Genomic DNA, 26,495 nt, shown 5'->3' on the forward strand with positions numbered 1-26,495 from the left:
AAAGCAACAGAAGAATTTTTGTGTTTGTGTTTTTAAGCGCTAAAAAATGCTGAAATGCTGTGCATTAAATCATAATCTCTGTATGCAGGATAGTGTAGCTACAATCCCTTTGCCATTCTAAATCAGTGACACTAAATTTCTATTCAGGGATCTTTGATAACAAGCTTTTATTCCTCTCCTTTTCATTTTAGGGAGGAAATTCAAGATCATGCAGTCCATTGGGGTACCAAGTTTAGCTTCAACTGCCGGATGAGCGCCAACGCAACTTCAGGGATCCTGGAACCGTGTATGTGCCGGGTATCCATCCGAAAGGTATGTTGTCACACAAGTCAAGGATCTTTTGATTTGTTGGTGTAGTCTATACTGTGTAGGCCCCAATATGTTTGATGTGTCTTGTGTCTCAAAGTTTACATTGATTTTACATGCTCTTATGTTTTTATTTGTGCTAAGTCCTGCCAGAGTAAAGATAGAAATTCCAGGATGTGTATGATATACTGTATACTCCATATTGGTGTTGAAGAACATTTTTGTTTTTATGCCTCCGCCACGAAGTGGTGCCGGAGGCATTATGTTTTCGGGTTGTCCGTCCGTCCGTCCGTCCTTCCGTCCGTCTGTCCGTCCGTCCGTCCTTCCGTCCGTCCGTAATGAATTTTGTGGACAAGGTAACTATCAAAACCTTTTGAGGTATCCTAATGAAATTTGGCATGTATGTGTATTAGGGAGTGAAGTTGTGCCTATCAACTTTTGGGTGCACATGCTCAAGGTCAAAGGTCAAAAGGTCAAGGTCAAATACATAAAACTTCACTATTTCCATCATATCTGTGCAATGCCTGGAGATGTTTTCTTGAAACTTAGTGTATACATGTATTACCCAATTAAGATTATCTGGTGAAAGTTTTGGTCATGAGGTCAAAGGTCAAAAGGTCAAGGTCAAATACATAAAATGTCACTATTTCTACCATACCTAAGCGATGCCTGAAGATATTTTCTTGAAACTTAGTGTATACATGCATTACCCAATTGGGATTCTCTGTTGAAAGTTTGGGTCATGAGGTCAAAGGTCGAAAGGTCAAGTAAAGATATTAAAACTTCACTTTTTTCTCTGTAACTTGGAAATTGTTCAAGGTACAATGTATCTTCATATGTGACTGTGCACCTCAAAACAAACATAAAGTCGCACACTCTGATGTTGCGTGAGGACTGAAAATAAGTGAAATGGGTCAACCTGGCCGAACTTGACTTTTTCATATTTTCTGAAAGAGCGGGTCTTCCTTAACATTATGCTAAGATTTGGTATCTTAAAACGGCCAGGAAAGTGTGTTTTTTTTAGCAGTTTATCTTGAACATTTTTGGTAGAATAGTGTGATTAGGTGTGTCTTTAGAATCCCTTTTTCATTTCTGAAAAACCTTGTCCACACTCTTCACTTTCAACTCTAATAACTTTTGAAAGAATAATGCTACTGCTTTGAAAGTTGGCATTAATTATGGACAGAATGTGTTAATGAGGCACGCTTAATTTCAATTTAATTTGATAATCCCTTCATTGTTGTTACTCTGGTGGTTTACTTCCTGTTTTTTGTCCCATTCATCGCACAGCCAGCACGGTTTGGTAAAAATTAAGCGCTTGAATAGACACTGTACTTCAGAGCCTCTTTTCTCAGTTCACACTTTTCCTGAGTTTGTGCTTTCTTTCCAATATTTAGATAGGTTAGGAGAGTCCATTTGATTTGAGTTATACATCATTTTAAAGCTTAAAGTCTGCTCTTTCAAAATATGGTCTTAACTAAAAATTCATGTCTGGCGACTTTTTGTTTGTTTTGAGGTGCAGGGTCACATATGGAACATAGTATATATGCATGTACTGACTGGCAGTGATTATCGAGAGGATTTAGGGATCATGGGGTCAAAGATCAGGGGTCAAAGGTCAAGGGCAACGCTTTAAAATTTTACTATTTCCCTCATGTTTACGCAATGCCAGCAGGATTATTATTTTTCTACACTAGGTGTATGCATGTTTAACCTAATAGAGATTCTCTGGAAAGTTTTTTTTTTTCTTTTGTTTTTGCCTCAAAGGTCAAAAGGTCTAAGATAAAGTGAAAGTGCTGACCTGATTTTTTTCCTCCATATCTCGAAAGTGGCTAAAGTAATATTGAAACGTACTACATATTTATGCATCTTCTGCCTTACAGTGATTATCTTATGAATTTTAGGGTCAAAGGCCAGATGAAAATGGTAACAATTTACTGTTCAATACAGAAATCGCACCTTTTCTCCATACCTTGAAAATTACTCAATACATAAACATATGAATGGGTCAAAGTCAAGTTAAAGTCTGTAAATCCCAAATACATGCTCTTATATATAGGTCAATGAAGGTGAGCATTCAACACATTCGTGACAAACTTGTCATTTTAACATTTTGCCAATTTTGTGAAAATGTAATCACACATTGTCCACGTGTACTATTTAGACCGATTCGGAGAATCATGCATTATGGTGGAGGCATAACAGTCGCCATAGCGACATTTCTAGTTGTTTTTCTTATTGTCTAGAACGTAAGGGGAATAAGGAAAAAAATCCCAGCCGTATCTCTTGTGTATGAGCAGAGACTCCAACTCTCCCGTTTTCGACGGGAGATCTCCCGCCGAAAACCCATTTTTGCAAAATCTCCCGTTCTCCCGCTTGAGATTTAATTTCTCCCGCTCTGGCTCTTTGTCTCCCGTTGGAAAGGATTTCTTACTTATTTCTATCGTATGTTGAAAAAATAAGCCTTAGATAGCAACAGAGAGCATCTAGAACCCTAGGAACTTCGCGCTTCGCACACATCAACTTTTAGTCTCCCGTTTGCTAGGGGTTTCAGGCGGGAGAATCTCCAGATCAGATGGTGCTTTGGGTTGGAGTCTCTGTATGAGTGTGTGTGTGTGTGCTACGGTGCTGTACTGACAGGAGATCGTCATAAGTGTAGTAGCCAAGGGTGCCAAAAATCTACTTGCCAGCTTGCCAGGGCAACTGAAAACTCACTACAGGGCAAGTGAAATACCAAGCACATGCCTGTTTAATGTATGAGGTCCTTGCCTACCTGTGTGTATTAACGAGTGGGAGAAATGTATTTTGTCATGCCTCTACACCGTGAAAACAGTATATCTTAAAGTGTTTTATGCATTGCATAATGTTGCCTAATTGTATGTGTCATGGGGTTGTTTCACAAAGAATGGTATGGTATGCTGTGTGTGACTTCAATTGTATTTTCACTCCCAAATGAAAGTGAAAATTTTGGAGACTTTTTCACCCAGGCATAAATATGCAAAATTAAGTTGGGAACAAAGAAATTTGTCTGTAAATTTTGATCATAATTTGAAGTGGATTCTGAAAAAATTAAAGTAGACTAAATAGGAAAACCAATGACATTGGTATCATGATTGTAAGTTGATCTTTGGAATTTAAGACGACTTTAAAATTCTTCGTGAAACACCCTCTAGAAGCAGACAACCTTTTGTATCAAATGGATTTTTGCCTGTAGTGGTCTTTCCAATATTAATATCAATATTCTATTACGATGTAATATATGGTATAATGTTGTAAATGAATACATTAGTACATTGTTTTTTTAACTGAAGAATCAAGATTAATCAGTGTTAAATAGATCATATGACCACAAAATTCTTCATTGAGCACTGGTAACTAAGTGTAGGCATGTTGCAGTCATTATAAGAACTCCAAGTAAAAACTTAATAAAAATGAAATAGAACTTGAAAAGCGCAAAGTGCACTGTCGGTCGTCGCCCTTTCCATGGCACACTCTTTCCATTACGGTATGGTCTTCATGTGTACTGCTCGCTTCCATACTTGACTTAATTTCAGTGTATAAAGCCATTAGGCTATGATATTGCATGAATTTTGTATGTGCCATTATACCAATTTTCCTCATTATCTGGTTATAGAAATTTACAACAAAAGTAATTGATGAGTCAAAACTTGATCTCTTTTGTCCTTTCTGCTGTGCATGCTTCGTAGCAAATAGAAGACAAACAAAGCAAGTTAGGAAATTATATCAATGTTTTATATAAATTGGCTTCTTTCAGCTAAATAGATTTATTACCAGGGCATCTAAAATAGAAATGAACCAATCAAGTAGAGTGTAGGTTTACACAGATGCATCAATTTGGTTCCCCATTGGTGGAAAATGCAGTATCACCATTGGTTGCAGCAAATACACCAAATAGCATTTTCTCATATATTCATTGATATCTTGTATACACATACCTAAATGGATGCCGTGGGCAATGCGATAAACAACTTAGACACTGCTGTATTGAAGTACATTGTAATATGAGTAACTTCATCGCCAAAAGTGCAGGGATTAATATTGATATAAAAAAAAAAAAAATAAGATAGACAAAAATATCCCCAAGGACACCCGAAAAGAGACAGGAAATTTACCCATTTCAGAGTTTTCATTTATCTCCCATACTAATAGTACAAGTCCATAAAGGGCAATTTGTATCCTGAGTGCAGTGAGCCTGTCTCTGCAGGCATTTATTCATCTAATGTAAAAGTGAATTTATTTTGTGCCCCACCCCCATGGTTCACTATGCCCTCATTTTGTATGCCTTCCAGTCACCACCAAATTTCATCTCAAAATCATTTGCTGGAAGTGACTATTTCTTTGGCAGCGTACAGCCCAGAGTGCCGTATAAATTTTGTGGCTTGAAGTACATTTGTTTGTGAGTCATGTAGTACTGTATATGCTGTTATTTTGGCATAGATAATTTCGCGAATGAGGAAATCATGCCATGGACATTTTCAAGAGATAATCTATGTTTGTTGTTGTTTTTTGGCGAAGTGACAGCAACGCTGTCATAAGTGCATTATGACCCTACTGCGTGGCAACACTCATGGTTCAACAGTGATTCACAAAATTCGCAAAAATCAAACCCTTATGAAAACTAGAGATTGTAATTTGTCATTACTGACAAATTAAGGTGATCCGATTTTTTTTTAATCAATGATTCGAGGTCTGATCGCAATAGGCATGACCATACAGGTTTCATCTGTGTTTAGAGACATTGGCCGTGTGATGTTTGGATTCTCATTTAAAAAAGGGAGTCATATCTGTCATCTTTGGTACCAAATTCTGTATACACTAGATAACGAAGATTCAGCAACAAATACATAATTTAGGCATGACCATACAGGTTTCATGTGTGTTTAGGGACATTCGCCGTGTGATATTTGGAATCTCATTTACAAAAGCGAGTCAGACCTGCCATCTTTGGTACCAAATTCCGTATACACTGTAACGAAGATACAGAATGAAGTATATTTGACCATTGACCCCACTTTGCACAGCCAGGATGGCATCTAAGCAAAAAGTGGTTATTTCGTAAAATGATTCTTGTAACATGGTCTTTGCGTGTGCAAAATATGGAAGAGATAGGACATGTATTCACTAAGATACAGAATGAAACATTTATGACCTTTGACCCTAATTTACATACCCAAGATGGTGTCTGACTAAGAAGTTGTTATTTTATGAAATAATGTACGTGACATGAACTAAACATGTGCAAACTTTGAGAACTTTGAGGGTGATAGACGCTGTTTTTCTTGAGTTATTGCAAAGAAAGTTGCAGAAAGAAAGACATATTTCAATACATTGAAGATAAGCTTTAATTTCAACCAAGTTTTTTAACGTGATCCCGACATCGTATGAAAAAACGAAGGGTAAACGACGATAGCCCAAAGTCTCAGCTACAACATATTAAGATCTGGGAGCAATTCACCGAAGCATAAGTGAGCTTGTGCTCGAAAAAGATAGTCATGTCAAATTTCATTTGCAGAAAAACTGCACTCCCTTAGAGATAACACGTCATAATGAAGATACAGAAAGAAGAATATATGACCTTTGACCCCACTTTGCACAGACATGATGGCATCTGAGCAAAAAGTCGTTATTTTGTGAAATGATTCTTGTAACATGGTCTTTGCGTGTGCAAAATATGGGAGAGATAGGACATGTATTCACCAAGATACAGGATGGAACATTTATGACCTTTGACCCTAATTTACATACCCAAGATGGTGTCCGATCAAGTAATTGTTATTTTATGAAATAATATACGTGACATGAACAAAACATGTGCAAAATATGGGATTAATAGCCATTGTTATTGTTCATCTATTGCACAGAAAGTAGTAGAAAGAAAGAAAAATAAAGAAAAAATTATGTTATTTTTATAGAAATTTGAAGGAGAAGCATGAAAAAATCAGAAAAAGATAAAGTTAGGAAAGGAGATTCAGACTAACTAAAGAAAAAGAAGAAAAAAATGTGTTTAAAAAATTAAAAAAAAAACTGGCAGGGGTGAGCATCGAACCAGGGACCTTAGGATTACGAGTCGGATGCGCTATGCAATGACCTATTTCATGCTCCATAGGCCCTGTGTATTAAGCAAAATGACGCTGCATCGAAGCCACATGCAATTTTTCAACCAAGTTTTTCGACGTGATGCCGACGTCGTATGAAAAAATGGAGGGCACACTTGCGATAGCTCAAAGTCTCAGCTACAACATACTAAAATCTGTGAAAAATTCACCGAAGCATAAGTGAGCTAGTGCTCGAAAAAGATAGTCATGTCAATTTTCTCTGCCAGAAAAACTGCTCTCCCATAGAGATAACACGTAAACTGGTCAAATTTTACAAGGATACTTTCAATCCATTTTTACGAGGTGATGACGTTATCCAATCAAAATGTTGTTTTAATATTAATGAAAGAACATTTCATAAGCTACAACATACTGAAATCTGGGTGAAACTTGGCGAAATTTAAGTGAGATACGCTCGAGTGAATTTGAAATTTGATGACGTCATTTTGAAAATTTACTTTGTTTACTTTATTAAGAAATTTGATATCTTGTAATCATTTTTTCAGTATCGCCAACCTATGAAATGACATGTACAACTCATCAGCTTTTAGAATATATCAAGAAAATGGGGGGTCACCGTCCATCCTGACGAGTAAAATCCGATTTAAATTTGGCGGTTTTTTGGCATAGTTGCACTGTGTATCCCCATTGACGCACGCGCGGAATTTTGAATTTGACGGGCCCGTATGACGTCATATTGAGTCGGATCGACTTGAAACTTGGTAGAAATATTCCTTGACATTTCGGACATCCGATCCGTGTGAAAAAACTGAAAATTTCTATTGCATATGAGCTGTGCATGTGTATATGGGTCATTCCATGGGGTTGGGCCTGCTCTAGATTTTCATGTTGTGCAGGGAATAAAAGTCATATTCTGAAAATTTTATCAAATAATTGCTTGTGGTTTGTGGTTATTCTTGGAGAGAGATGTGTGAAGAATTATTTGATGAATAAAAAACAAGCCTGTGTACAAATTTATTTTGTCTGTGACTGTTTCATTGTTGATGTCTCATGGTTTTTTTGTGGTACCAGTTGTGACAAAAATATATGCCATTTTCATGGCAATGTAATACAGAAATACACAACCTTTCAGCATTATGCCTATCATAATTAAGAGAGGCAAGGTGACTTCTACAAAGACTATAAGGCACATAAACATGTGTCACAAAATAAGAACACCAGAGCATCTTGAAGCAACCTCATACCGATGTTACAAACGAAGTCCGCGGCGATTTTTGTTGTAACATCGGTATTGCATGGTTTTACATACACTTATAATCATAATATGATCAGAAACTTGATTTCTATAATTAGACTCATATTTTAGGAGTATTATTGTCCAAAAATTAGCATCAAAAAGCTCCAAATAAAAGAGAAAACACAGAACATATTACCGTACTTCCGTCCGAAGTCCGGCCTCTTCGTGTAACATCGGATAAGAAAGTCGCGCTCGCGACAAAAAGAAGAGCTACTAACTTCAGCAATCGTATTTACGTCACTGGCAGTACTTCCCCAACGGCGGGAAGACCACTTACAGCCCGTTCACACCTACCTGGATGGCGCAAGACCCGTTTTTCTGCTGTAGTCCGTGTTACATCGGTACGTGAATTTCGATGTTTCCGATCGGGAATTTCAATGTTTCCGATGTCAATCAGTAAGCTTGTACGCTATTTTACGAAGTAAATAACTTTTGTCACATTTTGTAAACTGTATTGGAGGAAAAAAACGATATTAAAACCACTAAACTGGCCAAATATACGGTGGACGATGATGCCGTTAACACGCTGTTGCCCACATACTGAGATATTTGTTACTTGTTCATGTTCGTAATTGTGATCGCCAAATTTCCCCTTTTATGCCCGTCTCTGCAAAAGGAGCATGTGTTCCTCTCTTAGAAAACCGTACAAAAGTATGTCCAGTGTATCTTCACGGCAATATAACATTATTTTACCTCCCGATTCTTGTGAATTTTGGACCTTACTTATGTCATTCGTATCTACCAAGTAGATGTGCTGAACGTTAGTACGGTACTATGAAGTTGGAATACGTAGACGTCCAGACTGCGTCTGAGCTAAAGAAAGAGTTTGCCCAATTTTGTTGTTGATATTTTGGGAATTAAGAGCTGTCAGATTCTTTCTCTTGAACAGATTTACAATGACAGTGTTTTCCTTTCAAGATTTCACTGACCTGTTAATAGTGTTAGATGGCTTTACGGTGCTCTGATGAAGCAGTACATGGGTTCACTGTTTCCATTCCACGTTCACCCACTGTAAAGTCTCAAAGCTAAAATGCCAGTTTCGTATTCATTTTGGGTAGGTAATTGGTAGGAAATAGTTCCATATGTACCGCAATCAAAATTGGCATAATATTGGTCTATCCTATCCTAAAAAGAGGGCAAAAATTTTGAATTTGATGGGGATTGAGTACCGTAAAAAAAAAAGGGGGGGGGGGCCTAGTATTTTGTTTGAGGTCTATTTGGAATAGGACCGTAACCGTAAACCTAACCCTATCCCTAACCCTAGCCATGACACTGGGGGCAGCGCCCTGCCCTTGGCCTTGCTAGCTTACATAGATGTGAAAAAAAAAATTAGCGTAGAATATGAAAATGATTTTTTACATGCTATATTATTATTAATATCATTAACATTACTGCTGTACATCATTTTAAGCGTAACCCATATTTTATTTTATTTTATTTTTTTTTTGGTGGATGGTACACATGGAACTGTAGCCAACTGGTATGACAAGAGGTAGAAAGGTAAGCAAAATTGTCCAAATTATCTAATTCCATTCATATACACAGATACATCAACAGGAATATAAAGAGTACACAGACACAAATTTTCTGTTAATTCTTTCATTTTATTTCTCTTCACACCTTTTGTCCAGTTTGTCGATGAATCTGCCATGGATCCTCCTCTGCCGCCGCTACGTGATTAAACTACGTGAAAGAGTGAAAAGGGCACAGCCACAGCACTCCACAAACAGAGAGAGGAAGCTGACAAAGCAACACCAAAGAAGAGCGAACATAACAAACTAGACAAAAAGAAAACTGCACGGAGGGAAAATGGACATTGTAGAAAAGAGCAGAAATTAACTTCAAACGTAGAACATGGAGAAGACAAGAAAACTTGTATGATTTCTCTTTATTAGTTTTCATAGTTGAGTTGACAGTTGATGAAGTTGTTAGTCAGAGTATATAAGGTCAAATTGTGTAAGGCTCGACATCATTCTTCTTCTTATCATTAAGTCTACCTTCTTTCATACCAGAGTTACAAAGAATTGAAGTCTGTGTAACATAGGTATTGTTCCAAAGGTATACAGCAGGTATAATTCCAAAGAACTGTTACATTAGTGTTATTCATGGGAACATACATAAAGTCTATGTGTGTAGGTTTTAACATCTGACACCACAACAAAGGAAATCAGTTGATATGTCGTAATGTACCTATGTTACGAAGACATACTGTCCGTGTAACATAGGTAGTATACTGTGGACAAGGTTGTAGTACGAAAACCCCTGATGATAACAATAAAATCATGTTTTCACTTGAATGTCCATACAACTCACTTGCTTCGACTGTAGTTTTTTAAAGAATATTGTTATTGTGTCACTCTTGAGGAAAAAGTTAAACCTTTGTTTAAAATTGTAAATGGTTCGTAGAAAAAACATGTTAATAAAAGTGTCTTGCAGTTGATATCAGAATGGACAATCTTACTAATAATGATCTCATGTGCCTGTCAGATAACATGTTGATGTGTTATGGTGGAAAAAAACTGGGATATGTTCATTGTTATCATTTCAGAACACAAAATTATTGAGGATGTCACAAAATGAAGTCCATGTAACGTAGGTATTTGTCATACCTGTTTACCCATGCTGACTGAAAGTGTGCGAAGTAATAAACAGATTTCTAGTGGAATAAGTTGAAGAATGGGAGTAACAAATCAGGGGGAAAAAGAAAATTTCAATTTACCCAACTTGAATTTTCAACTTGTATGTCACAATTTCAGTCCCAACCCCATGGAATTACCCATATGCGCGCGCGCGTACGCGTCCGTCCAATTTTTTCAATTTTTCAAAAAATGCTCCAAATGGTCTGAAACGTATGCAAAAAAAATTCAGCTCGATTTGAGCATACAAATATTTCAACGCGCGCGTACGCGCACGTTTTAAGGGTAAAGATGAATTTTGAGAATATGTGTAGAATTCTCTTGACTTGAACTATATGTGACGTAAATATGAGTGAAAAATTCCACTCCATTAATGAGATATGAATGAAAATGTGTTTTCACATAATGACGTCATAGTGACGTCATGGTCGACTGATCACAATGATTTTACTAGATCTGTCGTCTTTGCGACACGATACATATATGGTATAAGTTTGACATTGATAGGCAATGCACTTTCTGAGCTAACCTCTGCACAACTTTTGAGGAGAAATAAAGAAAGAATCAGTACAGATACAGAAGGTGATCCGAAGGATACTCGGATCACCTAATAACAGCTAATACAGTAGCATGAAAACAGTGATCAGCATTTCTTCCCAGTTTGCAATTCATTCTACAGAAGTCATGCAATCAACCAGAGTATTTTGGTGGTTTTTGTTTTGAAGACTTTTGCTACACCTGCATATGAGTACCGGTAGGCCTATATATATGATCATATGATTTATAAAGCATAACATAAAGCAATAACATCAGTGCATCTGTGGACTTGTTTGTTTTGAAAGTGGTTTAAAGGGGCATTCAAGTTGTTCAAACTGGCTTTACCCACTCTGTTGTGTAATGGCACTATCTCAAAACCAGGAAAAACGCTATTGCGGCATGTCCTTATGATTTCCTGCAACCAGAAAAGTGGAAGTGATGGTAAAACCGGAACCTCCGTTTTCCTTCTTTTGTTAACCCTTGAAATCTGCCTCCGGTATCTTTAGCAACAATAACATTAGTTTTTAGTACAATGATGTAATATCCAGTTTTAGGTCTGACGGTTCAAAAGTACATGTAGATGTAATACCTATTTATTATAAACATTCTTTTAAGTTGAAACAGTATCAAATTGATCTGTTGCGTGAATGTTAGACGCATTGTTACTTTTGTTATGATACTGTTTCCCTTATTCAAAACTGATGAATAATTATTGTTCATGTTATGTTCTTGGCGTGCTGTAATCCCCAAGCACAATTTCCATACAGTTTGCATGAATAAGGTATTTCATGACTGAATAACTGATTAAATGAATGAATGAATGATTAAATAATGAATAATTAAATGAATATAATTGATGAATTTTGATATGAGTATGGATGGAAACGAGTGCATGCATTCACGTATACAATATTGTACACTTCAAATTGAATGGAATAGTACTCTAGTAAAACTGCTAGATGTTTTGCCATTGAGTCAGCCTACATTGTATAAGAGTTTCCTGAAATCTGAGAAAAAGAAAACAATAACACAGACATACCCCCAAAAAACAACAACAAACAAACAAACAGATATGGCCTTGACTCAAACTGTCATCTGAGAAGGCTGGGTATACAAGTGCTGGTGTGTTTGGAAAGCTGATTGAGACTGACCTGTACATAATCCTTTGAGTGCAGCTGGTTAACATGTATTTCACTGGAATTGCAATGTCACACAGTCTATGCAAATGGTTCTGACATCATTTGCAAAGATGAAGCCTCTTGATATATAGTCTAGCGGGCGACGTATTTTTAGCCTTAATCAGTGATTGGCAGTCAATAGAGGGCGCGACGATTTGGAAGTCAAGTTGGCTAAAAATCCGTCTAGTAAGAAACCTCGGAATAGAGGCGTGGAACCGGGTGTGGCAAGACAGTTGTCAGTCGTCAACTCTCGAAGTTTTATTGGCTGAGCATCGGATGTCAATTAAAACACGTCGCAGAGCCCGAAGAAATGCTAGTCTACTCTCATATGTATACTACATATAATCTTTCAATAAAAATACAGTTTGCCTGTCTCTTTCAGCTTACTACAGTATTTTTTCACTCTTCTCCATTCTTTTTGAGGTGTATTACATCTTACCTTACATCAAATAGAAAAGAATGATGGTAATCAGTGCAACTGACTTCAGTTGTAAATCTATGAGGGTTTTGCACGTGGAAACTACCCCCAAATTACTGCCGAATGCAAACCTTCAATTATTGGAGTAAAGTCTACTTGATATTTACTTCAATTGTACGTTTTGGAAATGTATTTGATATCACCACTCCCCTTTATTATCTTTAACCTTGAGTTACCATATATTTTTGTATCAAACTTTGTATGATATTAGCTTAACATGAATAAAGCTGCCGTCAAGACATCAACCTCTATATCGGAGCACCGTAGACTTAAAACAGACATTTTCTGTCGTGTTCACGCGTGATCACACTGTCACGGAAGAACTCGTCCGCGGTAACATGGGCGTCCAAGGGGAAAACAAAGAGGAGCTGCGACACAAAAAGATTCCTGCAAAGCTAAAAGCCCAGGGGAAATATGGTGCATTCTTTACAATCATGAAATTACGAGATGCCATCTATGTGGTCCTGGCAACAAGTAATGATAAACCGATTCAATCTGATTCACATTTCATTACAAATGCATATGAGGACATCTTTGTGGCCATTCTGTATGCACATGAATGGCTAGATTGAGTATCATCAACAAGCGAACAACTGTGGTAAAATACACATACAAACACGCACGCACACACACACCAACACACACACACACAAGACGTATTACGCAACTGAGGCACAACACGAAAGAGTTGTGTCCCTGTCCAAATCGCTAGAAGTGACACGTGTGGCTCTGCTTATAGTCTTGTACCATTTTCGCCTGGAACATCTCGTTTAGAGGTTAGGCGTGGTTGTTAAAATAACATTCACTTGATTCGACCTGTCAGAAATGAATTATACTCGTATTTTCTGACAAGATTTCAGAAATGATTATATTCCTTCATGTCCTTTCTGGGATTCATCATTCCAAGGATCGTTAATCTGATAATAAAATCAGGTTCGTTATGCCGAAAACGAAATATTCTTCTTTTAGTTACAAAATACGTTGATGTGACAGCAATAATAAAAAGGTTGAATATTATGCAGTAAAAATTGAATGAAAACACGCACACGAATTCATGCCTACACACGTGCACACACACGCATTGACACACACAAAGACAAGTATGATGACAAACATATACAAACTAAAAAGGTCAAAAATAAAGCATTCGTGTATGTGCTGATAATCCCCTTTGAAATACGGCCCAAATCATAGATCAGCCCCTTCCCACTCTCATAACTCAAATGCATCAGACATGCAGTTGTAAACCAAGGATGACAGAAAAAGGCAGCAACGGTGACGAAATTAAATCAGCCCACAATGTGCTTAGCTAATACCTCAACTTATTTTCCACTTTGCTTAGAGTAGCACGCTTCTGAATGTGCTTTATCAAGACGTTTTGTCCAAGACACACGTGCTTTGGATTCCAGGGGTCAAATACCCCAGACAGTTGTAAATAAGGGGCATGGAGCTAATTGTAGCTCCATGTAAGGGGTGACGAAAGAAGGCGGCAACGATAACGAAATCGATTCAGCCACAATATTCTTAAATAATCCATCAACTCGTAATTCAACATTGCTCAAGTTGCATGCTTCTCAACGAGCCAAATCAAGACGTTTTATCCAAGAGACGTGCCCTTTGGATTAGAGGCTCAAATACTTGATGACGTTGTAAATACAGGATGAGGAAATAAGGCAGTAGGGTGACAAAATTGATTCAGCCAACAATACGCTTAGTGAAGACATCAAATCATTCCGCCACTTTGATTAGAATTGCATGCTTCTCAATGTGCTATATCAAGAATTTCTCTCCAAGTGGCATGAGCTTTGAATTAGAGGGCTGAAATGCATCAGACAAATGTACAGAAAGGGTGACGAAAAAAGGCAGCAACGGTGACAAAATCGAATCAACCTACAATGTGCTATGGTAATACAGTATCATACCACTTTGCTAAGGGTTACATGCCTCTCAATGTACTATATCAAAAAGATTCTTTTTTTTCCAGGACACGTGATTTGGATTGGAGGGCTAATATACATGATGAGGTTGTAAATAAAGGGCGAAGAAAAGAGAAAAGGAGAACGCTGACGAAATCGATTCAGGCAACAATAGGCTTGAATAATACATCAAATCGTTTTACTACTATGATCGGAGTTGCATGCTTCTCAGTGTGCTTTACAGTGCATCAAGAAGTTTTCCCCCAGTGACGTGTGCTTTGCATTCTAGGGCTCAAATACATGAAACTAATTGTACATGAAGGGTGGTGAAATAAGGCAGCAACGGTGTCTAAATCGATTCAGTCCACGATATGATTAGCTAATACGTCCAATTGTTCATTTTGTTCAGAGTTGCATGTATCCCAATGAGCTTTTGAAATGGGGACTCAAATGCATCAGAAAGTTGTACATAAAGGATGAAGATAAAGGCAGCAACTGTGAGGAAATTTAACTAATCCTAAAAATGGTGGTTAGGCAATATATCAACTCGTCATACCACTTTGATGAGAGTTACATGGTTCTCATTGTGCTACAGCAAGACGTTTTCTCCAAGGGGCATGTGCTTCAGATTAGAGGGCTCAATTGTATCAGGGAGATGTAAATAAAGAGTGACGAAAACAGACAGCAACGGTGACGAAATCGATTTGGACCAAAATTTACTGAAGTTCTACTCCACTCTTTATACCTTTCTACAGAGAACCGAATGGTTCGTATTGTGCTTTATCGAGGCGTTTTTATCCAAGAGGAATGTACTTTGGATTACAGGGCTGCATGCTTCTCAATGTGCTATATCAAGAAATTTATAAAAGAGACATGTGTTTATATTAGAGGGGTCGAAAATACATGACGAGGTTGTAAATAAAGGGTGACGAAAAAGGCAATCAGGGTGACGGAAGCAAACAATGTGTCTAAATGATGCTTCAAATTGTTATACCAAATTACTTAGTGTTCCATGCTTCTCAATGTGCTACATCAAGACATTTTCTCCCAGAGACATGCTCTTTGCATTCGAGGTCTTAAATACATGATGCCGTTGTACACTAAGGGTTACGAAAAAGGCGACAACGGTGACGAAATCGATTTAGTCCAGGATATGATTAGCTAATTCATCAAATTGTTATACCATTTTTTTTTTACAGTTGTATATCACAATGTACTTTATCAATATTTTTTTCAAGTGGCATGAGCTTTGGATTAGACAACTGAAATGCATCAGAAAGTTGTACGTAGAGGTTGACGAAAATTTCACCAGCTATGACGAAATCAAATCAGATCAAAATGTGGTTACGTGATATATCAACTCGTCACGCCACTTTCTTGGGAGTTGCATGGTTCTCAGTTTGCTAAATCGATAAGTAACTCATCATATCACTTTATTGAGATATGCATGCTTCTCAATGTGTTTTGTCAAGGTGCTATATCCAAGCAGGGAGGTGACTCACCACCCTGATCCAAGAGATGTGTCCTTTGGATTAGAGGACTCAAATGCATCAGTCATTTGTAGATAAAGGGTGACGAAAACAGGCAACAGCGGTGACGGAATCGAATCAGCCCACATTTTGCTCAAGTAATAAATCAAGTCGTCATATCACTTTACTGAGAGCTGTGTGCTTGTTATTGTGCTTTGTGAAGTCATTTTATGCAAGACATGTGGGCTTGGATTAGAGGGCTCAAACGCATCAGATAGTTGTAAATAACGGGTGACGAAAACAGGCAGCAGCGGTGACGGAATCGAATCAGCCAACAATATTCTTTTTTACTAGTACATCAACTCGTTATACCGCTTTACTGAGACTTGTATACTTCTCAACGTGCGATATCAAGACGTTATATCAAAGAGAAAAGTGTTTTGGAATATACAAGTACATCAAAGAGTTGACAGACAGGGGAAAACCCCACAACGAAGAGCTGTACGGTTCATATGCAGTGACTACATTTTCCGTGATCCAGACTGTACCACGTGCATGAGGGAGAAACTGAACTTGCCAACTCTTACCTTGGGATGCCAGGTCCGGAGATTAAAATCATTCTTCAAAGTGGTAGAGGGGTTGGTCCCAGCCCTACATTCTGGAATTGTTTTCACTAAAGTAAGACCCAAACGAAATATTACAGCAAAGAAATATAAAGAATGTAACGTAAGAAAAAAATGTCGAAAATTACGTTACAAATCAAACTAAATGTTACACAGTAAGGCACTGTAACACATCAATATACCGACCGAGTTTCCTTCTCTTTTTTTTTTGTGAAACCGATCCTGGTTTGGAATTAACTTCCAGCTGAAGTCGTTAACAGTATATTAAGGAGGTTTTCAAAGCAAATATTGAGCAAAGTCTTCTTCACTTTGACTACCAACGCTCCCAACGTGCCCTCTCTCACCCGGTGCCTTATACCGCAAGGTCCTGTACCGTACTACATCCAGAACCAGACAGGATGACGAAAAAAGGCAGTAACGATGACGAAATTTAATCAAGCCCCGATGTGCTTAGGTAATGCATCAACTCGTAATACCACTTTGCTGAGAGTTGCAGGCTTCCAAATGCTCTACATCAATATGTTTTCTCCAAGAGACAAATGTTCTAGATTATAGGCTCAAATACATGATGAGGAAGTAAATAAAGGGTGACGAAAAAGGGCAACAGCGGTGACGAAATGGATTAAACCAACAATATGCTAAAATATTACATCAAATCGTTACACCAATTTGTTTAGACGTGCATCCTTCTCAATGAACTATTTCAAAACGTTTTTTGTCGCAGAGATATATGCTTTGCATTCGAGTTCTTCAAGGACAAGTTCACCTTACTAGACATGTGGATTGAGTGAATGCATTTATATTTATGTATAATATCATTTAAGCATATTGTTGGCTCAATCGATTTTGTCACCTCTGCTGCTTATGTTCGTCACCCTTTACTTACACCTCATCATGTAGTATAGCCTCTAATCCACAGCACTTGTCTCTTGGAGAAAACGTCTTGATATAGCGTATTGGAAACTAGGCACCTCTCAGCAAAGTGATACAACGATTTGATGTATTACCCAACCTCATTGATTCATTGATAAACATTCCAATTTTGTCACTGTTGCCTCTCATTTTCGCCACCCTATATGTACAACTGTCTCATGTATTTAAAGGACAAGTTCACCTTCATAGACATGAGGGTAAAGTGAATGCAACAATATTAGTAGAACACATCAGTGAAAATTTGAGGAAAACTTGACAATCCGTTTAAAAGTTATGAATTTGTAAAGTATCTGCACAATCACTGCTACATGAGAAGACTATGATGTCATATGCATAGAATTATAATTATGACGAAAATAATAAGAGAATTTCATAAAACTTCGCATTTTGAATAAAGTGCATATTTCCTGGACTTGTTACTGACGTATGTTATATGAGTAACATTATCCCCCTCGCCTTCTGAAATAGAGAAGTCGATTGTCCTTTTGTTATGCGAGAAAAGTGGAAATATGTTTAATTTTCTTTATACTTTTTTATATTGTTGTACACATGTGACATCACAAGCCATAGTAGTCTTGTCATCCAGCCATGACTGAGCAGAAACTTCAAAAATTCATAACTTTTGAACGGATTGTCCGATTTTCCTCAAATTATCACTAATGTGTTCTGCTAATATTGCTGCATTCACTTAACCCACATGTCTATGAAAGTGAACATGTCCTTTAAATACATGAGACAGTTGTACATATAGGGTGACGAAAATGAGAGGCAACAGTGACAAAATCGATTCAGCTAACAATATGCTTAAATGATACACTAAATCGTTATGTATGAAAGTTTTCCCCAAATTACAAATGCTTTGGATTTGAAGGACACGCATGAGATAGTTGTAAATAAAGGGTGGCGAAAAAGGCGGCACAGTGACGGAATTGATTCAGCCAACATTATCACGATTATGCAAAAACTAAGCATCAAATCACTATACAACTTTTCTGAGAGCTACATGCTTCTCAATGTGCTACAAGAAATTTTCTCCCAGAGATTGTATTATGCTTTGCATTCGAGCGATCCAATACATGAGAAAGTTGTATATAAAGGGTGACGAAATAGGCAACTACGGTGAAGAAATCGATTCAACAAACGATATGCTATACATACATCGAATTATTATGTCACAGTATTTATTTGAAAATGTAGGCCTATTGGCATAAATTTCCAGTTCAGAAAATATGAGCAAAAATAGCAAGATTGAACAACCTTATTGCTTTTCTCAAAGCCAACATAACTTTAATTCCCTTTGCTTTCTAATATAAATGCTATCTCGACTAAATCATGGCCATTTGAGATAAAATATTTGTTGTATGGATGATTAAACTGTAGTCCTATTATTATTATACTGACCCATTCGTCTTGCACGTTATGGTGGTAAAAGCACTTGTCACAGGCAACCTTATTTTCTCAAAAGAAGGGCAATACAGAAAGCGTTTCAGCGCCTCTGTCACAAATTTCCATCATTTATCCATAAATTACAAATATATTCAGCTCCCAAATTGATATGTTATGATAATTATCATAGATTTAAATCATTTTCACCATGATCATATAAATCGTTGATGCTATTTCTCCATAGTCATTAAACGACTCTTGGCGTTTTATGACAGCATGTTTTACAGTAGTCGTTGAGATAAGTTGTCGGCCTATTTGCACACATATAGAATGCAAGGTTTCACTTCATATCTATTACTCGATAAGTTATAACTCTATTGAGGCACTTCCATCATGACTGGTGATGTATGTGTCGCTGGACAGAATCTATAGCTTTATAGAGGATCGCATTTCCATGTTTCGCTATTCGAACAGAGTTACTTTCTTTGTCAGCTGAATTGGACATTGTGAAAAGTGTCTTTTTTTCAGGCAAACGTATATTAAAGCAATGAAAATTCTGGCTTTCGTGCGCTGACCACTAACGCAAGTTATTTATACAGATATTTGGTTGAATAGATGCAGAAAATCATGGTGGATAAAGCTTGATAAGAAAACTATAACAGTGTGCTGATAAAAGAGATAACAGGGTCTTTCACGAAGCGTAAAAGCGGTATCGTGTTTAACATCTTCTACGGAGTGAGAATGGTGAATCTCCACATGCAAGCGAAGCTTCTATCTGAAATCGTTCGTCACTGCATTCAGAGCTACAATTTTGAAAATTCCAATTCAGATGTCCTCATGCTCACTCGAGGTGCATCCATATTTAAAGAGTATGCTTTACCCATTTACGCCTATACTTCCTAGTCATATTTCACACTTTCAACAAAAATATAAAAAATACATTTCCAAACATTTACCTAATGTCTATACTTTGTGATGCCACGTTGACCTGCTGTAACTTTTCAACCAATGTATAACGTCCCTCGAAGCACTTTCTGAGATATGAAAACCAGGAAAGTAAGGTATAGGAATTACCATGAGCTACCAACTATATAAGCATGTATACAAATTATTCGTGGATGTTTGATCTGATAACCGTGAAATTGGATAAAAAAATGACCGTCACTTGTCTTTTCCGGCGCTTTGGCCATGGTCACATATCGTGCGTGTTAAGCTTCAGTGTCGTAAGTAGGTCGTACTTTTTTTCTCTTCCTTTGCGTGTGTGTGTATGCATCAGCCACATTGGTTAGCTTAATTTTCTGCATTGACATGCATTCGGAATGGTCAGAAAGATGTCCTCATTTGCATTTGTAAAGAAATGTGAATCAGATTGAATCGGTTTCTCCTTACTTGTTGCCAGGATCACATGTATGGCATCTCGTAATTTCATGATTGCAAAGAATGCACCATATTTCACCTGTGCCTTTGGCTTTGCAGGAATCTTTTTGTGTCGCAGCTCCTCTTTGTTTTCCCCTTGGACGCCCATGTTACCGCGGACGAGTTCTTCCGTGACAGTGTGATCACGCCCGAACACGACAGAAAATGCCTGTTTAAAGTCTATGGTGCTCCGATATAGAGATTGATGTCTTGACGGCAGCTTTAGTGATGTTAAGCAAATATCATACAAGGTATGATACAAAAATATATGGTAACTCAAGGTTAAAAATAATAAAGGGGAGTGGTGATATCAAATACATTTCCGAAACGTACAATTAAAGCAAATATCAAGTAGACTTTACTCCAATAATTGAAGGTTTACATTCGGCAGTAATTTGGGCGTAGTTTCTACGTGCAAAACCCTCATACATTTACAACTGAAGTCAGTTGCACTGATTACCATCATTCTTTGAAGTAAGGTAAGATGTAATACACCTCAAAAAGAATGGAGAAGGGTGAAAAAATACTGTAGTAAGCTGAAAGAGACAGGCAAACTGTATTTTTATTGAAAGATTATCTGTAGTATACCTAGGAGAGTAGACTAGCATTTCTTCGGCCTCTGCGACGTGTTTTGATTGACATCCGATGCTGAGCCAATAAAACTTCGAGAGTTGATGACTGACAACTGTCTTGCCACACCCGGTTCCACGCCTCTATTCGGAGGTTTCTTACTAGACGGATTTTTAGCCAACTTGACTTCCACATCGTCGCGCCCTCTATTGACTGCCAATCACTGATTTATATAGGCTAAAAATACGTCGCCCGCTAGACTACTTGATATACAGTGTAGGCCTACTTACTTGCCCATGTTAGTTTGTAGTGTAGTCTAAAAATGAATGTTGTAGTAATTTTCTGGATTTAGGCAGGGAGGTGGCACCTCCCTGATTTAGGCCTGTACATGCAACCACACCTCCACACATGCACACAAGCATTTTCTCAAATTTTCTCCATCTATGGTATTATTCTTTTGTAGTTTTGTAATAAACCTTTAGAGCTCAATTTCATTTGATCATTGATTTTTTTCTTTAATCTGAGCCTTACAACATGCAAAAAAACTTCTACAATCACAGTTGCTGTGCAGTTATTGTAGAGTTTGCTCGGAACAAATTTTATGTAGGACCCTATCTGTTTACAATACAAGAAGCCAGATTCTTGTCTGATCTTACCTTAGGCAAGGCTTTGAGTGTTGAATTATGTCTAGCATGCTGCAAATGTTTCATTAGTGGCTTGCCCCCCCCCCCCCCCCCCCCTTTCCACCGGGCATGTGACAGTACAGGGAATGATCATTCGGCTTGCAGAAGTTTGTTTTTCCTCTTCTTCATGCCGACAAGATGATGGAATGACAGGAATCCCTAACGAGACGAGACTCAAGCTCTGGCGGCAGCAAAGCGCCCCTGGTGACACAGAAGATGCCCCTAAATTGACACGCAGATGTCCATCGTGTAGAGTATATTTGCATACAGCCATGATGCGGTGGGATCATTTGCGGATACAGTCCCATCACCAACCATCCAGGGATGGATGCCATCAAAAGTCTGGTTCACACCTACGCAAAGCTTCCAGAGATGCCACCTGGAGTCATGTTTACACCTACATGAAGCTGTCAGAAATGTTCATTGTACAAATTAAGTGTGTGTCCTCATTTGCAGTTCTGGCATGTTCAGGGGTCTGTAATTGAAATATGTGCCATGTTTCACTCATGGGTCATCATGCTAAGCTGTCGTTTGTTGGCATCTGCTTTGAGGCCAGCATTAAGATGAAAAAACAACAACAAGAACTGATCTACAAATGAACACTCTCTGCCTTCTGAAGTAAAAACCTTCTCGATAGGTAAAACGGATTGAATGTCTCCTAGGCATAATCTGACATAACAGGTCTTGCATTAAGGTGCTCTATTCATACTGATCAGTAATATCTGAAGGTTTCATGTGCACGGTGAAGGAAATGTCATGTTGGCAGTGACGGGCATTTCTACTGCGCCCAACTTATAAATGGCATTATCACTTGTGAATGCTACGGGTATGTTTGCATTGCCTAAAGCATGGAGCTAAGATGTAGCTCCATTCCTGACCCAAAAGGAGACCGTCGCTTGTCCCTCTCTTGCTAGGCCTCCAAATTTTTCTCAGTGGAATTTTCGTATGTACGGGAATAACATCAGAATTGTACATAGGAGGTCAGACTTTATACCCAACATTTTCTTTCTATGGCCTAAGAAAGAATAGCATTTGTCAGTCTTTCTATATCCTTGAATTGCTGAAATAGCATCTTTTATTGACATTGAAATGAAAGCAATTTGTCTGTATTGTTACTGTTCTTCAATGTTAGTGCCTCTGTAGCTAAAGACCTACTGGTATGTCTTTCAATGTGAGTTGGCATTTAGGGTGCACTGAGTTAATTTTCGTTTCTTGAAGACCCAAAATGTTTCGATATATGGGATGCTACCTTTTGTATATTACAGGAGTCATAAAACATGTGTAATGTATCTAAGGACATTCAAGCTTTCTGAAGTATAGGCCCTAAGGACATTTGAGTTTGAGCTAAAAAACAAACTTGTAAACAAACCCTTGAACATGTTTGCTGTGTACACTTATGTAGTGTAATTGTCAGTCAGGATGACATTGAAGCATAAACAGTCCCTTGCTATTGTGAATGTTGTATTTTCTTTTTCAATACACGAAAACTTGTTTGTCCAAGTTGTGCTGTGTGTGAAGGTTTTCTTGAGCTAAACCTTGGGTGCTCAGGAATAGTTCCAATATTTTTTCATATTTCGTAGTCCTGATCCAAAACTGCACAGAATTTGTAGCATAGGTGAATGCCATAATAGGAAATGAATGTTGGGTCTCTTTACTTTAATAGCTCAAAATAGGTGAAATGTGTGTGTGTGTGTGTGTGTGTGTGTGCGGGGAGGGGGGATCAGGGCTGATGGGTCAGGTTTGATTTAGCGCAAGTTGAGAATACAAATCACAAGCGACTTTTCTATGAAATGTACTGGTAGATTTATAACAGTGCTTGAAAAAGATACACTGTACCTCTAGATTCCCCAACTGATTCTTTTCCAAAGTCTTGAACACTCGTGATTCAAATTTGATACGGATGGTCTCTGGCAGTGGCCCAGAAGTGAAACTGTCATGCCCAGCTGAGTGCTAGACCCACAAAAGGGCTTTTTACACTTGTAAAATTTTGCTTAGCCCCGGACCAACGGTGGGGCTAAGGGGGGGCCTTAGCCCCACCGTTGGTACGGGACTATCCTTAGCCCACTTTCTGTTTACACTCGTTTTTGCCAAAGTGGGCTAGCCCCACCGATAGTACGGTACTATCTGGCCCTGCAAAATAGCAGGGGCTAGCACCGCAATTGCGGTGCTAGCACCGCAATTGCGGTGCCAAGCAAGTGAGTGTAAACAGAACGAAAAAATAATCCTGGGCTAAGCGACGGAGACGAAGTCCGACCCTCACTGACCAATCAGAAACGAGGTAATCAAGTGCTGCCGGTGCGTGCGTGTACGTGTACAGTACACTGCGTAATTATGAATATTCATGTGGTTTGGAAAGTCCGGGGCTAAGAAATACGAGTGTAAAAAGGTCAGTTTTCTCCTTAGCCCCGGACAAGAGATAGTACGGGACTAATTGGCGAGTGTAAAAAGCTGAAAAAATTGGTACGGGACTAACGATAGTCCTGGGTCAGAGAAAGTCCGGGGTTAAGAAACACAAGTGTAAAAAGCCCTAAAGTCTTCCACCAACGAAGTCTTCCCTGTAAAAGCCCTTCAAATCTTGTGAGTGTGGCATTCTGATTGCAATCAGAATACCATGGCCATATCTGTGATATGTTCCTTTAACCCATCCACGTACGGGCCTCTGTGTAATCTGTAATATCGTGCCTGCCTAGTAAGTTGGCCATGAACTTGGGCGCGATCTTCCCTACGGCGCGATCTACACGCGAAGAGCATTCATACGTCATTGAAAAAACTGCCTGTGTCATTCCCACTAGGCAGGAGGAATGATGCGTGTACACTCGTGCTAATATGCACTTAGTTGACTCAATACAGCACTAGTTTATGTGAATTTTATGAAAAGAAATAATAAATTGTGCAGGAATTATGAAAAAATATTGTTTCTGTGTATTTCATTGATAAATCCTCTTCATTTCAAGCCATCTGTAATCACATCTTACCCACTTGCGAATCGACGTGTCCATAATGTCCTCGAGCCCCCCCCCCCCCCCCCCCCCCCCCGAGATAGCTCTGGAACATTCCATTCAATGACGGGGTTTTTATTTTGCAACGTTGTCTAATAACTCTCATGTAAGCAAGTTCTTGCTATGGCTAATCTATTTTGTAATGTATCATAATCTATCTGTGCTGAGATAGCCTAATTCAAATTTGCAGAGACATAGAAAAAGATTTGTTTTACAATCGTGATACGTTCAACTACTCATTTACCCTGTGCTGAAATCCGCATGTCTGCTCCGCACATGTTATCGCTATCGCTCAAACTTCGATCGCGATGGCTTGTGTGTGTACAGGTACACAGTGCTAGTGTGACGTGTGTGGAGAAGCATGGGGCTGAAAAAACACAAAACTCCACGTGGTGTAGTAAAAAACAAATCGGACGTTCGAAGTCGTACATTCAAGAGCTAAAACAGACAAATAGCGAATTCAAAGTCCACTGAAAAGGTCTTGACATTGTAATGTATGTTCCAAAATCATGTCTGGCTTAGTTTTGAGAGAATTTTCTACACGCACGAGATCAGGAATGAGATCGGTGAACTGGCTAACAACGTGTGTACTGTGAACATGTGACTGGCTTGTGCACATGGCCTAGCTAGGTGATCGTGAGAGTGCGGCAAGAACGCTAGGAATGCACCCGAGATGCGGTGTGTTGCAAATTCTTGGGGTGAAATTAGACTTCCTTGTTCAGCCCGTCTAGTATCTATATTTTTTTAAATAATTCTAATTCTTCATAAAATCACGATAAAAAGACTTCATATATTCATTTTATATTTTAGAAGCGTAACATGAAATATTTTGAAGTTTTTTTCAGTCCAAGAAAAAAAATAGTTTGAATAAAAAAATGATAATAAATAGTCGTTCTTGACTCAAGTCTAATTTCCTGCGCCTTCTTGCAGTTACCCCGCAGTTGCCCATGGATACGATGCATAAATAATCAGCTGTTTACTGAGTCGTACTAGTGTACCACCCTACTGCTCTTGTTCAAATTGAGAGGATTGTTATTTTATCGGCGGCACTTAGTTTTATAACCTCATCCAATTAAAAGACAAATTCAAACATCAAATGGTGTGACAGTTTTTGTCAGAATTCCCTATCAATTTCAACTTGTTGCCAGGATAGTTTTCAGATTTCACTTGCTTCATTATCGAAGCTGTTTGACATTTGAAAGAACTGCTCCATAAGAAATCACCTTTCATTTGTTATTTATTTTCACAAACAAGTATTTTGGTCACTTGAATATTTCTTATTATTATTTCAATGTCATGATATTTCATGATGGTTATGTATTCTGTCTTTACATGGCAAGATGGGATTTTTTTTTTTCCATCCAGGGTCAAAGAAGAAAGTGACAGGAAGGAAACCAAAAGGATAGGGAGGAAATGAAAAGGATACAATGAAACACCTGATCAGCAGGCTCTTTTTTATTACAATGGTGAATGCAGTACATCAGAATTGAAGTACAGTTCTAAATAATTTATCAGTTGAAAAATGAGCAAAGAAAATGGATTTCATCGAGTTCTAAATGAAAACTAAATTAGCATCGCCATTATGATTTAGATCTAGAACCTAGTGCTAGTACTACAGAATAGACCTGATGCAAACTTGTTGTCAAGCTTTTGGTTGAGTTTCTTCAGAGACACGAATTTTGGTAGCACAATACCCGAGTGAATAAGAAAAAGGAAAAAAAAAATAAATACACAACTGTAATGCAGGTCTCTAGACCACTCCCGTGCACGAGCGAGCATCAGCCCCCGTTTCTTCAGTGTCACTCTCGTCATTGGCCTAGGCTAGGCTACTCGTGTCGTAGTTTTACTCGCCATCATCAATGTCATACATGGTTACACAAAATAAATTACATCTTGCCATCACCTCAACCACAGCAAAACCCTGAATATCACTCCCATCATAGTCACTCTCAGCTCACAAAACATATCAGCAAACGATACAGACATCGCAG

The 26,495-nt window shown here is 38.2% G+C and overlaps 1 protein-coding gene across 1 annotated transcript in view; it reads left to right on the top strand.

Moving 5' to 3' along the window:
* Positions 1-26,495, top strand: part of LOC139721362 (early estrogen-induced gene 1 protein-like) — a 98,914-nt gene that overhangs the window by 19,471 nt on the left and 52,948 nt on the right. The window contains exon 2 of the mRNA XM_071632679.1: positions 192-312. Within this exon, the coding sequence (XP_071488780.1) occupies positions 192-312 (121 nt within the window). The remainder of the gene's footprint in view (positions 1-191; positions 313-26,495) is intronic.

Source organism: Diadema antillarum, unplaced genomic scaffold (genome assembly GCF_040938485.1).
Source record: "Diadema antillarum isolate AM-2024a unplaced genomic scaffold, OU_Dant_1.0 scf00000141, whole genome shotgun sequence".
Lineage (NCBI taxonomy): Eukaryota > Metazoa > Echinodermata > Echinoidea > Diadematoida > Diadematidae > Diadema > Diadema antillarum.